At 45.5% G+C, this 12,605-nt stretch overlaps 1 protein-coding gene across 7 annotated transcripts in view; it reads left to right on the forward strand.

Moving 5' to 3' along the window:
• Positions 1–12,605, forward strand: part of LOC137519052 (neural-cadherin-like) — a 150,746-nt gene that overhangs the window by 45,290 nt on the left and 92,851 nt on the right. For 5 of the 7 annotated variants that reach the window (XM_068237673.1, XM_068237674.1, XM_068237675.1 and 2 more), the window contains exons 3-10: positions 137–362; positions 901–1,105; positions 1,871–1,982; positions 2,951–3,200; positions 5,898–6,040; positions 6,914–7,086; positions 8,736–8,904; positions 11,480–11,650. In XM_068237673.1, the coding sequence (XP_068093774.1) occupies positions 137–362; positions 901–1,105; positions 1,871–1,982; positions 2,951–3,200; positions 5,898–6,040; positions 6,914–7,086; positions 8,736–8,904; positions 11,480–11,650 (1,449 nt within the window). Of the gene's footprint in view, positions 1–136; positions 363–900; positions 1,106–1,870; positions 1,983–2,950; positions 3,201–3,771; positions 3,864–5,897; positions 6,041–6,913; positions 7,087–8,735; positions 8,905–11,479; positions 11,651–12,605 lie in introns of those variants that run through there. The other 2 variants (XM_068237678.1, XM_068237680.1) reach the window with 2 other exon arrangements.

The following is a 12,605-nucleotide window of genomic DNA, read 5'->3' on the forward strand; positions in this document are numbered from 1 at the left end:
AGAAAATGTGAAGATTTCTCATGGGAAAGGGGGTATCAGCTACTAACTGGAATGAAGTTCAATCCTGGGTTACAGTTTCTGTTTAAGTCTACATGAATAATTTAGTATTGATGCTGATCTGATCCGTCTCTCTCAGGTGGTGATCAACGATTCGAGGTGGATAAGGAAACGGGGGTCATCAGTACAACTGGTTTATCTCTCCCCTGGAATGAGGAATATGCTCTCACAGTGCAGGCTGTAGACAAACATGGGAAAAAGAGCCCTTATGCTTCCGTTTCCATCTTGGTTGGCTTGCGCCCCCCACAGTTCACCAATATGACGTATAACCTCTTTGTCCTGGAAAGCACAGCCATTGGGGAGAAGTGAGTATGGAAGACAATCATTGTACCAGAGACAACAGGAAGAGTGTGTTTAGGCTGCTGCACATGGAATGGGAGAGGGGCTGCTGCACATGGGATGGGAGAGGGGCTGCTGCACATGGAATGGGAGAGGGGCTGCTGCACATGGAATGGGAGAGGGGCTGCTGCACATGGAATGGGAGAGGGGCTGCTGCACATGGAATGGGAGAGGGGCCGCTGCACATGGAATGGGAGAGGGGCCGCTGCACATGGAATGGGAGAGGGGCCGCTGCACATGGAATGGGAGAGGGGCCGCTGCACATGGAATGGGATAGGGGCCGCTGCACATGGAATGGGAGAGGGGCCGCTGCACATGGAATGGGAGGGGCCGCTGCACATGGAATGGGAGAGGGGCCGCTGCACATGGAATGGGATAGGGGCCGTTGCACATGGAATGGGAGAGGGGCCGCTGCACATGGAATGGGAGAGGGGCCGCTGCACATGGAATGGGAGAGGGGCCGCTGCACAGCTGAGAACTTCTCCTGTATCTTTTCCTGTGCAGAATAGCGACTGTAGAAGCCGTGTCTTTCCAGAGTCAGCCCCTCACTTACAGCTTGCTGATGAATCCTAGCAGCCTGTTCAGCATCAGCCAGGATGGAGGAGAGCTCAGCCTGACCCACTCTGTGGACTATGAGAGTGAGCACCATCTCTATCATCTGCTGGTGAAAGCTCTGGAGGCAGACAGTGGACTCAGCAGTGTCACCGAGGTGAGCCGTGCCGACATTCAAAGAGGCACCACAATGACACATAGGAGAATGTACTAGATTTTTCAGGATACCAATTGTATGGTCATTATCCTGGTTTCAGAAATACTTCCTATATGTATATATTGCTGTATATTGGCATGAAGCCACACCCTGCTGGTGATGCTTAGCCTAGGCTATTTAGTTATGCAGCTTTCTGCCCCAGAGCTCTCTTGAGGAAACATTGAGGGCCCGTTCACACTAGGGGCATTTTCTGCCTTTTTTTGAAGCGCAGGCGATTTTCAAAATCGCCCACAAAACAATTGTGCAATGATTCCCCATGAGAGAATTTACAGCTGAGCAGTTTGTTTCTGATCCGCTCAGCAAAGCGGTGCCTGTATGATTTTTGAGGCGTTTTTGCTATAATGGAAGGTATGGGGGGAAAAAATGCAAAACGCTAACAAAATTGCTTTGTGCAGCGATTGCATTTGCGCTTTTAAGAATAAATACATTGTATTTATTATTTTCCGGTTCAAAGCGATTACTTCCTGACTGAAGTTAGGGAGTGAATTACAAAACCGCTCTGAGAAAGCGCTTAGAAATGCACTTTTTACAAAAACGCAGTGCGCAGTGGAGCGCCAGAGGGGGCTGGGGAACAAAAACGCAAAGCGCTTGTGCTTGCGTTTTTGTTTTTAGTTGTGAATGGGGCCTCACTGCAGATATACTTAGTTTAGTAACTGTGCCTGCAACCAACCCTGATGCTCTGATCATTACTTCCTGTATCTCCAGGTCATGGTCCACATCATAGATGACAATGACTGCTCTCCGGAGTTTCTGAGGTCTATATACAGCCAAGACAATATCTTGGAGAATATCCCTGTGGGGACATCTTTGTTACAAGGTACAGTCTTCACCCATTGAGATGTTAATATTAATGATGGCCATAATCATACATTGTACCTATTATGGACTCAGTACTGAAAAACATTCTGAATATTATCAGACGACCCATAAAAATACCCCCCCCCCCCCAATCATACTCTGTTCAAACAAATCTGCTGTCTGTATATGTCCCCCCTCCCCCACAGAGATTGGCATGAATGGAACATGCTTGATGGAGAAGGTGTTCCAGAAACCCAGCCCTTCCTCCTAGGAGTACCTGTGAATTAGCCGATATACGGATTACCCTGCTCCTGCACAAGTCCCGGCGGTGCTAATTACTGTTCCCCCTCCAGGCCGCCGTGAATAGTGGGGAATGATGTAATTCGGTCACCAGCTGTTTCTGGCAGACGAATTACAGTGTTTTAAAAGTAACTTAAGCTCCATCTTCTCCTGGAGCCGATGTTACTCACTGTGCGCCGCTTTTGCCGTAATGCCTAAAACAAACCCCCCCTTCATCATGCCTAAACCTAATCCCCCCTATTAGTGCGTCCAAATAGCCCCCCCCCCCCCCCCCGCCCTCAAGTGCCCTAAAACAAAATCCCCAAGAGCCTAAAACACAACCCCCACCTAACGCCTAATCCTCCTTCCTAGTGCCTAAAACAACTCCGGAACAACTCCGGAACCCGTTGGACCTAGTCCGAACCTCCTAACCCTAACGCCTGACCCTGTCAACTACAACCATTAATACTTAGCCGCATCACTGCTTGGGTGCCTCTTTACCACTTATTAACACAGGCGTCTGCCGTTCCCCACGCCCACATTACCTGGTTACATGTGACCTTTAACTCACCCACTGTGCATGTGTCCATAATCTTTTTCAGAAGTTTGAATGTGTACTGTACTGTTGTATGTACAAAACAAGGTGTTCAGGCAGCCATCTTGCATATATAGCATGTTTTATTAAAAATAATTTTATTTATACACCAGTGACGGCCCAAGACTGTGACTCTGGAAGCAATGCCGAAATTACCTATTTCACTCAGAGCGCCGAGTTCTCCATCACACCACAAGGGGTCATCCATTCCAGCCAGATCCTCAACTACGAGCGAGCCAACCACATGTATGAGTTTGTAGTAGTAGCTGTGGACAAAGGAAACCCGCCTCGTACAGGAACAGCGTCCGTGCGCCTGCGCATGTCCAACGTCAATGATGAAGCCCCCGTCTTCTCTCAATCTGTGTAAGAGCTTATTCATCAATTTCTTAAAGGACCACCATCGTGAAAAAAGTAGGCTGTTAAAATCTGACAGAATCGACAGGTTTTGGGCCAGACCATCTCCTCATGGGGGATTCTTGGGGTTTTCTTTGTTTTCACCAGCATTTCCTAAACAGCAGTTGCAAAGCCTAACTGACAAAATAGTGTGTAAGGGCCGGTTTCCACTACAAAGTGATGTGAATGCGGCTACCTAGCCGCATTGCATCACTTCCGATGCGGAAGTGTATTGGAGGAGATGGGACGCAGCTGCGGGCGGATGCGGCCGTACGAGAATCTGCAGCATGCTGCAGATTCTCGGATCGCACCGCTCCGCACAACATGCATGCAGTGGAAACTCTTCCATTGCCGTGCATGTGTTTCAGGACACCTGCGGTGCCATGCGGCTATGTAGCCGCATCGCACCGCCCCTAGTGGAAACGGAGTGATTAGGCTGGCTGGTATCTTATTATTTTGGCAGTTAAACTGCTGGTCAGGAAATGCTGTTGATTTTAACTGTCTGCTTTATTGGTGATAGTGGTCCTTTTTTAAAGTTTACACTGCTGTAAAGTGAAGTGAAGGCTCAAAGATTATTCCAGGACAGAAAGGAATGCTGTGCATGGCTCTGACTATATCCTGGTGTGATGCATTGTGGGTCTTGCTTTGTGGACACAGGCAATTGCCTTTCTATGCTGAGGCAGTCCTCCTGTATTATGATGTTTATATTGGAGCTTAGTGTTTTGTACACCCTGATAAGCACCCAGTATAACAAGTTAGAACTGTGAGGCTGCATTTCCACTTGTGCGGTGCGAATCGCCGCGGTAAAAATTGCGAGTCCATGCGAATTTTCATGCGAATTTTCATGGATGACGATGCGAAATTAACCATGGCAGTGCTGGTGTGCTTTTCCATTGTTTCTATGCAAATTCGCATGTGAATTCGCATGAAAATTCGCATACCCAAACCTCATGCGAATTTCCTATTAAATACATTGGCCTCAATTCACTAAGCTTTATCAAACACTTTATCAAACGTTTAATAATTTACCTCATGGGTAAAAACTAATTTTGAATTCACTAAGGTGTTATATTATGTTATATATTTATTGAACGTTTTATCAATAAAATATTTGATAAATATTTATCACTTTAGTGAATTCAAAATTAGATTTTACGCATGAGGTAAATTATCAAACGTTTGATAAAGTGTTTGATAAATCTTAGTGAATTGAGGCCATAGTATGCGATTCGCATAGTGGTATGCGGTATGCGAATTCTGATGGCTCTGCCATGCGAATTTTTTCTGCACAGAAAAACGCAAAGGAATCCTGACAAGTGGAAACAGTCCCATTCACTTGTATTGCTATGCGAATTTGCATGCGAAAAACGCATGCGAATTGGCGATAGTGGAAATGGGCCCTGAACTGAAGGAAAACATGCAGACATATATAATACACAGCTATCAGGAAGTGCAGATTAGAACGGAGAGAATACAGAGTAAATACAGGAAATGACAACCCATAAATATTACCATCATATTTTACACACAGTGGCATCTTGTGTTTTTTTTTTCACTATACTACAGTTTAAGGTAATAATCCTGTTGATACTTACAACAATTTATAATCAGATGCATGAAGGTGTGTACACACGCACTACGGCCGCCAACGACGGGTTCGTCAGACCCTTCCGCTGGGCGGACTTTTACCCGCCAGTAATGCGTTTGTGCTCAGCGGATCGTTCAGAAACAGCCTTATCAGTCCGCCGACAGCGCGTACAAACGCACTACTGTCGGCTAAAAGTTCACCCAGCTGAAGGGTCTGACGGACCCGTCGTTGGCGGCCGTAGTGCATGTGTACGCACCTTTAGTATTGGGGTTGCAGTTTCTGCAGCTGCAGCAGGGCCCAGGGGTCCACCCTCCAGAGCAGGGGTAGATGTGGCCAAGCCTGTTATGAGTTGGGGTAGTCATGGTAACTGCAATGTTATCGGACCCATGGTAGATGGGTTTCCTGGTTGTGTGGGTCACAACAGGAGTGGGGATAGGGGGTGTGAATGGAGAGGTTGGCCCTATTATTTTTAGTTACGCCCATGTTTATAATAATGGCTCTCACCATAACAATAGATAGAGAAGAATATGAGGTTTACTAAGCAGATGAACGGAAATTATTTAGGCCGGTTTTACACTTGTTTTTACGGTGCAATGCGTTGCGCCTGCGGCATTTGAACGCAAAAAACTACACTCATATGACACTGCGATAGAGTGCGCTGACAGGGTCATATGCATAGCGCTGTTCCCTGCTCAATGACACACTGGGCAGGAAGTACACCACTGGTAGTCTCATCAGTCTGCACATGCGCACTATGACGCACCGGGCTCCATTGTTCACACTACCTGTGTCATCCATAGACTCCCATTACCTAAAGCACCATGCGATATGCACAGTGATTGCGGTAACACAATGTAGGCTGTGCATTGGATAGTTCTGGAGCATCGCAAAACAAGTTTGCAAGTGTGAATGGCCATTCACTTGCATTGCATTACCCTGTTTTACCGCAATGCAAGTGTAAAAGGGGCCGCAAATATGGCACTGATAAAAACCCTCGCAATGTTTTCAGTCTCTTGGTATTTTGTGTTGACGTCCTTTATAATGTCAGAAAATGATTGACTATATTTGTGATTGGAAAGATATAAAACGTTTGTGTCAGAAGATGCCGGACCGAACACTTTAGTGGCAATCGTCCACGCTAAGGATCCTGATGGCGATGGAGTTTCCTACTTTATTGTGGAGGGGAATGAAGATGGCAACTTTGAACTGGACAACCAAAAAGGTTTGGAGCTGAATATTTATAACAGCCAGCATTGTACTTATCCTAATGCTGGAATTACACCATACATTTTTTTCGGTAGATAAATGGTTCGATTTCCATCATGTCCGATCTTATTTTTGATTGTTTCTCTGATCGATTTCTCATAGAAGGGGATGGAAATAGATAAGAAAAGACAATAGAATCGAGTGGAAAAACGAAACAAAAATCTATCGGACGGAAAATCGACCGTAAAAACGCATTGTGTATTCCCAGCATTAGGAGCCTGTTTCACAAAGCTTTTCTGTTAAATTATCTCACCAGGGGCCACATTCACAAAGCTTTTCTATTAAATTATCTCACCTTATTAACTGTCAATTTATCTCTCCTTAACCACCCTGGCGTTCTATTAAGATCGCCAGGGTGGCTGCGCAGCAGTATTTTTTTTTATTTTTTTTAAAATCATGTAGCTAGTCTATCAATAGCTACATGATTCCCCCCTCCCTGCGGCATCCCTCCCACCCCTCCGATCGCCACCGGCGATCAAGCCCATCCTGAAATCCCGTACTGAACAGGATTTCCTTTAGGGCTTCCCCCGTCGCCATGGTGACGAACGGAATGACGTCGTGACGTCACAGGGAGTCCCGATCCACCCCTCAGCAGGGCCGGATTTAGGCCAAGGCACAACGCAAGATCCCACTGTGAATGTGGCCTAATACCAAGCTTCATGCAATTTGCATTACATCTTCATGCACCCCAGAATCATAGGCTTATCATATCTCTTTTAATGAATTAGGGCCATAGGCAGGTCCTCTTTACAATCTTGTGTATACAGTATGAGATCATTTGTTCAGCTTGGATGATTAGTTAACCCTTGCGTTTGTATGCTGTCTGCAGGTATCCTAAGGCTTCGTATAATGCCTCTGCCTCGACTGACGAGAGCTCAGTATGTATTAAACATCTCTGCGGTGGATGACAATTCCTCAGGCGGGACATCATCACTAAGCAGCTTCACACAAGTCATCGTAGGAATAAATGATGTCAATAACAACAAGCCCATTTTCAGAGCGGTGAGCTTCTTATGAGATCCCTTTATCTATTATCATTGGCTGCATAGTGTACTGGCTGACACAGGAGACCTGGGTTCTAATTCCTGCGCTCTTCCTGTTCAGTAAGCCAGCAGCTCTTCCATAAGGAGACCTTGGGCAAGACTCCATAACACTGCTACTGCCTATAGAGCGTGCCCTAGTGGCTGCAGCTCTGGAGCTTTAAGTTTGCCAGGAGAAAAGCACGATATAAATGTTTTGTGTCTTGTCTATCTTGCAGGAAGATCATCAGCTACGTGCATCACTGTAATCATAATAAGTGGTGGTGGTGGGTATACTACAATGTCACTTTTTATTGATAGTATCATATTACAAGGATTTTGACACCAATTCAGATTTCTTATGTTTATAAAACAGCTTCTCTACAGCTCTGCACACAGCACGGTGCCTTGTGGGTGTGTGTAAAGGTGTGTACACAGCCTAGGTCGGTGATGGCTAACCTTGGCACTCCAGCTGTGACAAGACTACAAATCCCCTCATGCCTCTGCCTCCCTGAGTTATGTTTAGAGCTGCCAGAGTATTGCAATGCCTCATGGGACTTGTAGTTCCACTACAGCTGGAGTGCCAAGGTTAGCTATCATTGGCCTAGGTGAAACTTGGTTGAGGCAGCCCGACTAGGCTGAGCCCTGGTCAAGAGCATTGTTCTCCACACTCACCACACCCCCCGCATGACATCACTCTTATGCCACTCCCTCAGTCCTCCTCCTCATCTTACATCTCATCGCTTTAAATTTAAAGTGGACCTAAACTCTTGCACAGGACATAAGGAAATCATAGAAGAATGTGCCTTGTATGTATTTAGAGAGATTAGCCTGTTTAATCCCCCCCATTTGTGTAATTTGATCATCTCTCCCCTGTGTCACATGACTGCCTATGGCAGAGATGGCAGATAAGGCTCATTTGAAAGCACAGGATGTTAAGAATATGTCTGCTTCCGTGAATCAGGAAGTAGAAACGCTGCAGATAAGTTTAGGATTTGTATCAGATGTAACAAAGTAATTGTTTTTGTTTAAAGGTTATTATGCTGTTCTGTACCTTTTAAAGCAGAGAGGCCGTTCTGAGTTCAGGTCCACTTTAACAAGCAGTGAATTGACAGCAAGGCCGGGTTTCACACTTATATTTTGAGTTGCAGTGGGGATGCGATGCTTTTGCCGCATCCCACCATAACGCAAAAAATGACAACATATGACCCTGCGGCAGAGTGTGGTGACAGGGTCATATCCATAGCGCTGATTCCCGTTGGTCTGCACATGTGTGCCGCGATGCACCACGCTCCTTTCTTTACACTACATGCATTGCCCATAGACTTCCATTACCCCAAGCGCCGTGTGTGTGAAGAGTGGTGCTTGCAGTAACACGCTGCTGCCCATACGTCAGATCGGATACTTCCTGTGCACCGCAAGGGACCGCAATAAGGGTGAAAGTCTTTATAGACTTTCATTGCTTTTGTGGCCCCTTGTGGCAAAATAGGGTAATGCAGCGCAGGTTTAACCTGTATGTGTAAAAGGGGCCTACATGTTAAGGTTGCGTTGCTCAGTGTTATATAACAGCACAAAGTCTTGCTTTCTCTGAACTGTCATTTTTAATCTGTCTTCTCCCCGATCTGTGCGCAGTGCCCTCAGTACAGCGAGAATGCCTGGGTACTGGAGAACCAGCCTCCCGGAACCTTCGTCTTACAGGTAGAAGCTTACGATGCGGACACCGGTGTGAACGGAGCAGTGACGTATGGAATAATGCACAGAGAAGGATCTGGCCCAGCCTTTTCCATTGATGCTAATACTGGTATGGCACACCCGTATATCAATGACTGTAACAAGTGCGCTTGAAAATATAAAGATAAAAAGAGCATTTAGGTTCAATATAGTATAATACAGAAACTACAAACGCACCTTGAAACCAAACGGAAGCTCTGCATAAACATCAATAAGCAATGCTATTAAATTGGAGCAGCTGACCAAAGTTACTTACATTTGTACATGGCGAGGAAAGGAACAGCGCTAATTAAAAACAGACTGCATCCTTATGACTACCTGCTTGAGAGTGCAAGCCCCACTAGTGGGATAAAATACACACCCAGCATTCAAATAAAATGCACCTGTCTACCATTGGAGGATGTTGGTTTCCGTAATAGCTTGCATGCCACTTATTAGGTACTCGTCCCTCTCACTGCGAAGAAGTCATCCCCCATGGGAGGGGCCCTAACACTAACTAATCCTAAATTATGCATATGCATAGCCTGGGTGCGCTACCAAGTAAAAATTCAAAATTGTGCAAAGCTATTACGGAAACCAACATCCTCCAATGGTAGACAGGTGCATTTTATGTGAATGCTGGGTGTGTATTTTATCCCACTAGTGGGGCTTGCACTCTTAAGCAGGTAGTCATAAGGATGCAATCTGTTTTTAAGTAGTGCTGTTCCTTTCCTCGCCATGTACAATAGTATAATACAGGCTTTCTCAACCAGGGTTCCTTGGCATTTTCCCTCATCATGGTGGAAGTATAATAGAGAACATTATAATAGGTTGTACTTCAGCAAGAAGCACTAAATTGGGGGGTCAGGACAGGAGACAGTATAGTGAGTGGCAATGTAATAGGGGGTAGTGAAATAAACAGCCACACCTACTTTTAAAGACCACGCCTCCTGCAAAATAAATGCAGGGGTTCCTCAAGATCAAAAAATTGTTTGCAGGAGTTCCTTGAGATCCCAAAGTTATTTGCAGGGTTCCTCCAGGGTAGAAAGGTTGAAAAAAGCTGGTATAATCCCATTTGTATTTCTGGCTTGATTTAAAGGGACACTGTAGGGGGGTCGAGGGAAAATGAGTTGAACTTACCCAGGGCTTCTAATGGTCCCCCGCAGACATCCTGTGCCCGCGCAGCCGCTCACCGATGCTCCGGCCCCGCCTCTGGTTCACTTATGGAATTTCAGACTTTAAAGTCTGAAAACCACTGCGCCTGCGTTGCCGTGTCCTCTATCCTGCTGATGTCACCAGGAGTGTACTGCGCAGGCCCAGTATGGTCTGTGCCTGTGCCACACCACAAGTTACCGTCTCCCTTACTTCCCTTGCCCGTTATAGGTAGATACAGGTGTCCATTACCATTAGGTAGCCAGTGGTACTCTCAGTATAAAGTATCTAGTGGTGCCCCTGACTGAAGGGAGGTCTTGTCAGTGGAATGTCAAGAATAACCTCTCATGTACACTCTCATCAGGACTCTGCATAGGGAAGGAGGCACTTAGGGAGGGGAGTGAACCGCCTTTTCATAATCAGGTGCCTGTAGGCACGTGCCTACAGTGCCTTATGGTAAATCTGGCCCTGCTTAAATAAATAATAATACTGCAATAAAGGAGCAATAAACATTATCAGCAGAGCCAGGATTCTCTGTACAGTGTTTGTGTAAGTTGATTTATGCTTTAATGTAGCCCAAAGCATTTGGAATGCTTCATATACGGGAGCAGGCGTACTTGTACCTCATCAGCTGCTTTTACAGTATGTTGTGGTGCCAAACCCAAAATGTGAGAAATCTTGGTCAGCTGTAGAGCTTGATTTAGTGAAGGCAACTGATGGTAAACAACGTGAAATGAACATTCCCATTCATCTCAATGCAAGGTGATCGTGATGCAGCGATAAACGCCAGGTACAAACGCCTGCAGCCGTCTGCACCAGCCCTTAACCCACCTGGCGGTATGATTATTTCTGGATTTAAGCTCAAAAAGTGGTGAAGTGGTGATATTTTTCACGAGCTATTAGACCCTAAACCCAGGAAAAAAATCACACCGCAGTGAGATCTGTGGCAGCCCCTGCACTTACTCACCTTCCTGGGATCCAGCACTGCAATTCTTAGTCCGTCCTCCGAGTGGCGCTGTAAACCTATAATGAGATCACTGTCTGTCATCACACCACGCTGCGCTCCCTATATCTCCCAGCGGCTTCCCCGAGTCAGGCTTGGGATTACCGCTTCTGGCTTCTTTTTTCCACCCCAAGCCTGACTCGGTGTTACCGCTATGGAGGTTAATTACTGTAATAATAATATTTTGTTTTGCTAAATGTTTGTACTGGACTCACATGCCTTTGTGAGTATTAAGTCACCTTTAAAATATCTTTTCATTTATGTACTTTTCGCTCTGTTTTATTGCATAGCTTTGTATGTGTTCTTTCAGAATTTCTCGTCTAGCGGTGTGTTTGATGCGTGCTCATGTAAAGACTGTATCTGTTGGGATTGTAAATGTGTAAAGTGTCATAATCCATCCTGAGTAACCAATCAGATCTCAGATGAGCAAAATTAGATTAAAATGAGTTGTTGCCACTTGTTTTTAATTGAACATTGCGCTTCACACTGCATTGTTAATACATTCATACAGGTGTGATCACTACAGCTCAGAGCTTTGATCGGGAGAGGCAGAGAGAGTACACCATCTCTGTGACTGCCACAGACCAAGCCCAGGAGCCTCTGATTGGCATCTGTCAGCTCGCTATTCTTATTGCTGACGTCAATGACAATGACCCCAAGTTTGAGAACAGTCGTTACCAATGTAAGTGGACATCCACTCCTGCAAAGATTGAGCACATGGGTGTTAATGTTTTTATGTTTGATCTGCATTTTTTAAGCACTTTAGATAAAATTTAAGATATCCAAGCTAAACCCCCCCCCCCCCCCCCCTCTTCCCCTCGGCTCTCTTGGTTGTCCTTTAACGTGAACCCGAGGTAAAAATAAACTGAGATAAACAATTGTATTAATCCTCCTACTCCTAAAATGTACTTTTTAAGATTTCCCATGGTTTTATTTTATATTTAAAGGGGTTCTGTGGAGCCTGTCAAAAACAAAAACCTGACTCTTACCTGGGGGCTTCTATCGGCCCCCTGCAGCTGTAATGTCCCGCGATGTCCTCCTGCAATTCACTGTTAGTACAAGAAAATTTTGTAGTGTGCCTGCGCAGTAAGCCCCCGATGATGCACGCGGGAGCGATCACTAATCGTCTATTTAAACAAATAATTAGACCGGGCCGGCGGCGGGGAACGGTGTATCGTGGAAGACGGCACGACATGACAGCTGCAGGGGGCCCATAGAAGTCCCAGGTAAGTGTCAGGTTTTTGTTTTTGATAGGTTCCACAGAACCCCTTTAAACATTTACCAAGTAGATTGAATGTTTTGTTGTCTCTGCTCAGTGGCAGCCTATTAAGTGTCCCTAAATGAAACCACATGAACTATTGACCTTTTTTAATCTCCCCCTGCTCTCAGAAGTTGTATTCTCATCAGTGAGGTTTACTATATTCCAAGGTACGGACAAGACAGAAGCTGTCACTTCCATGCCTAAAAATTAACTCTTTCAGGTCACAAAATAGTAAAACAGCCTGTTTATTAATATGTTTTGTACTGTACATACACATGATTATCTCATCATGTCACATGTCACCTCGGGTACGCTTTAAGCATGTAGTGGTGTATAGGAACCGATCACTATCTGAACAGTCACTGATTGGGGAGGG

Source organism: Hyperolius riggenbachi, chromosome 5 (assembly GCF_040937935.1).
Source record: "Hyperolius riggenbachi isolate aHypRig1 chromosome 5, aHypRig1.pri, whole genome shotgun sequence".
Classification (NCBI taxonomy): domain Eukaryota; kingdom Metazoa; phylum Chordata; class Amphibia; order Anura; family Hyperoliidae; genus Hyperolius; species Hyperolius riggenbachi.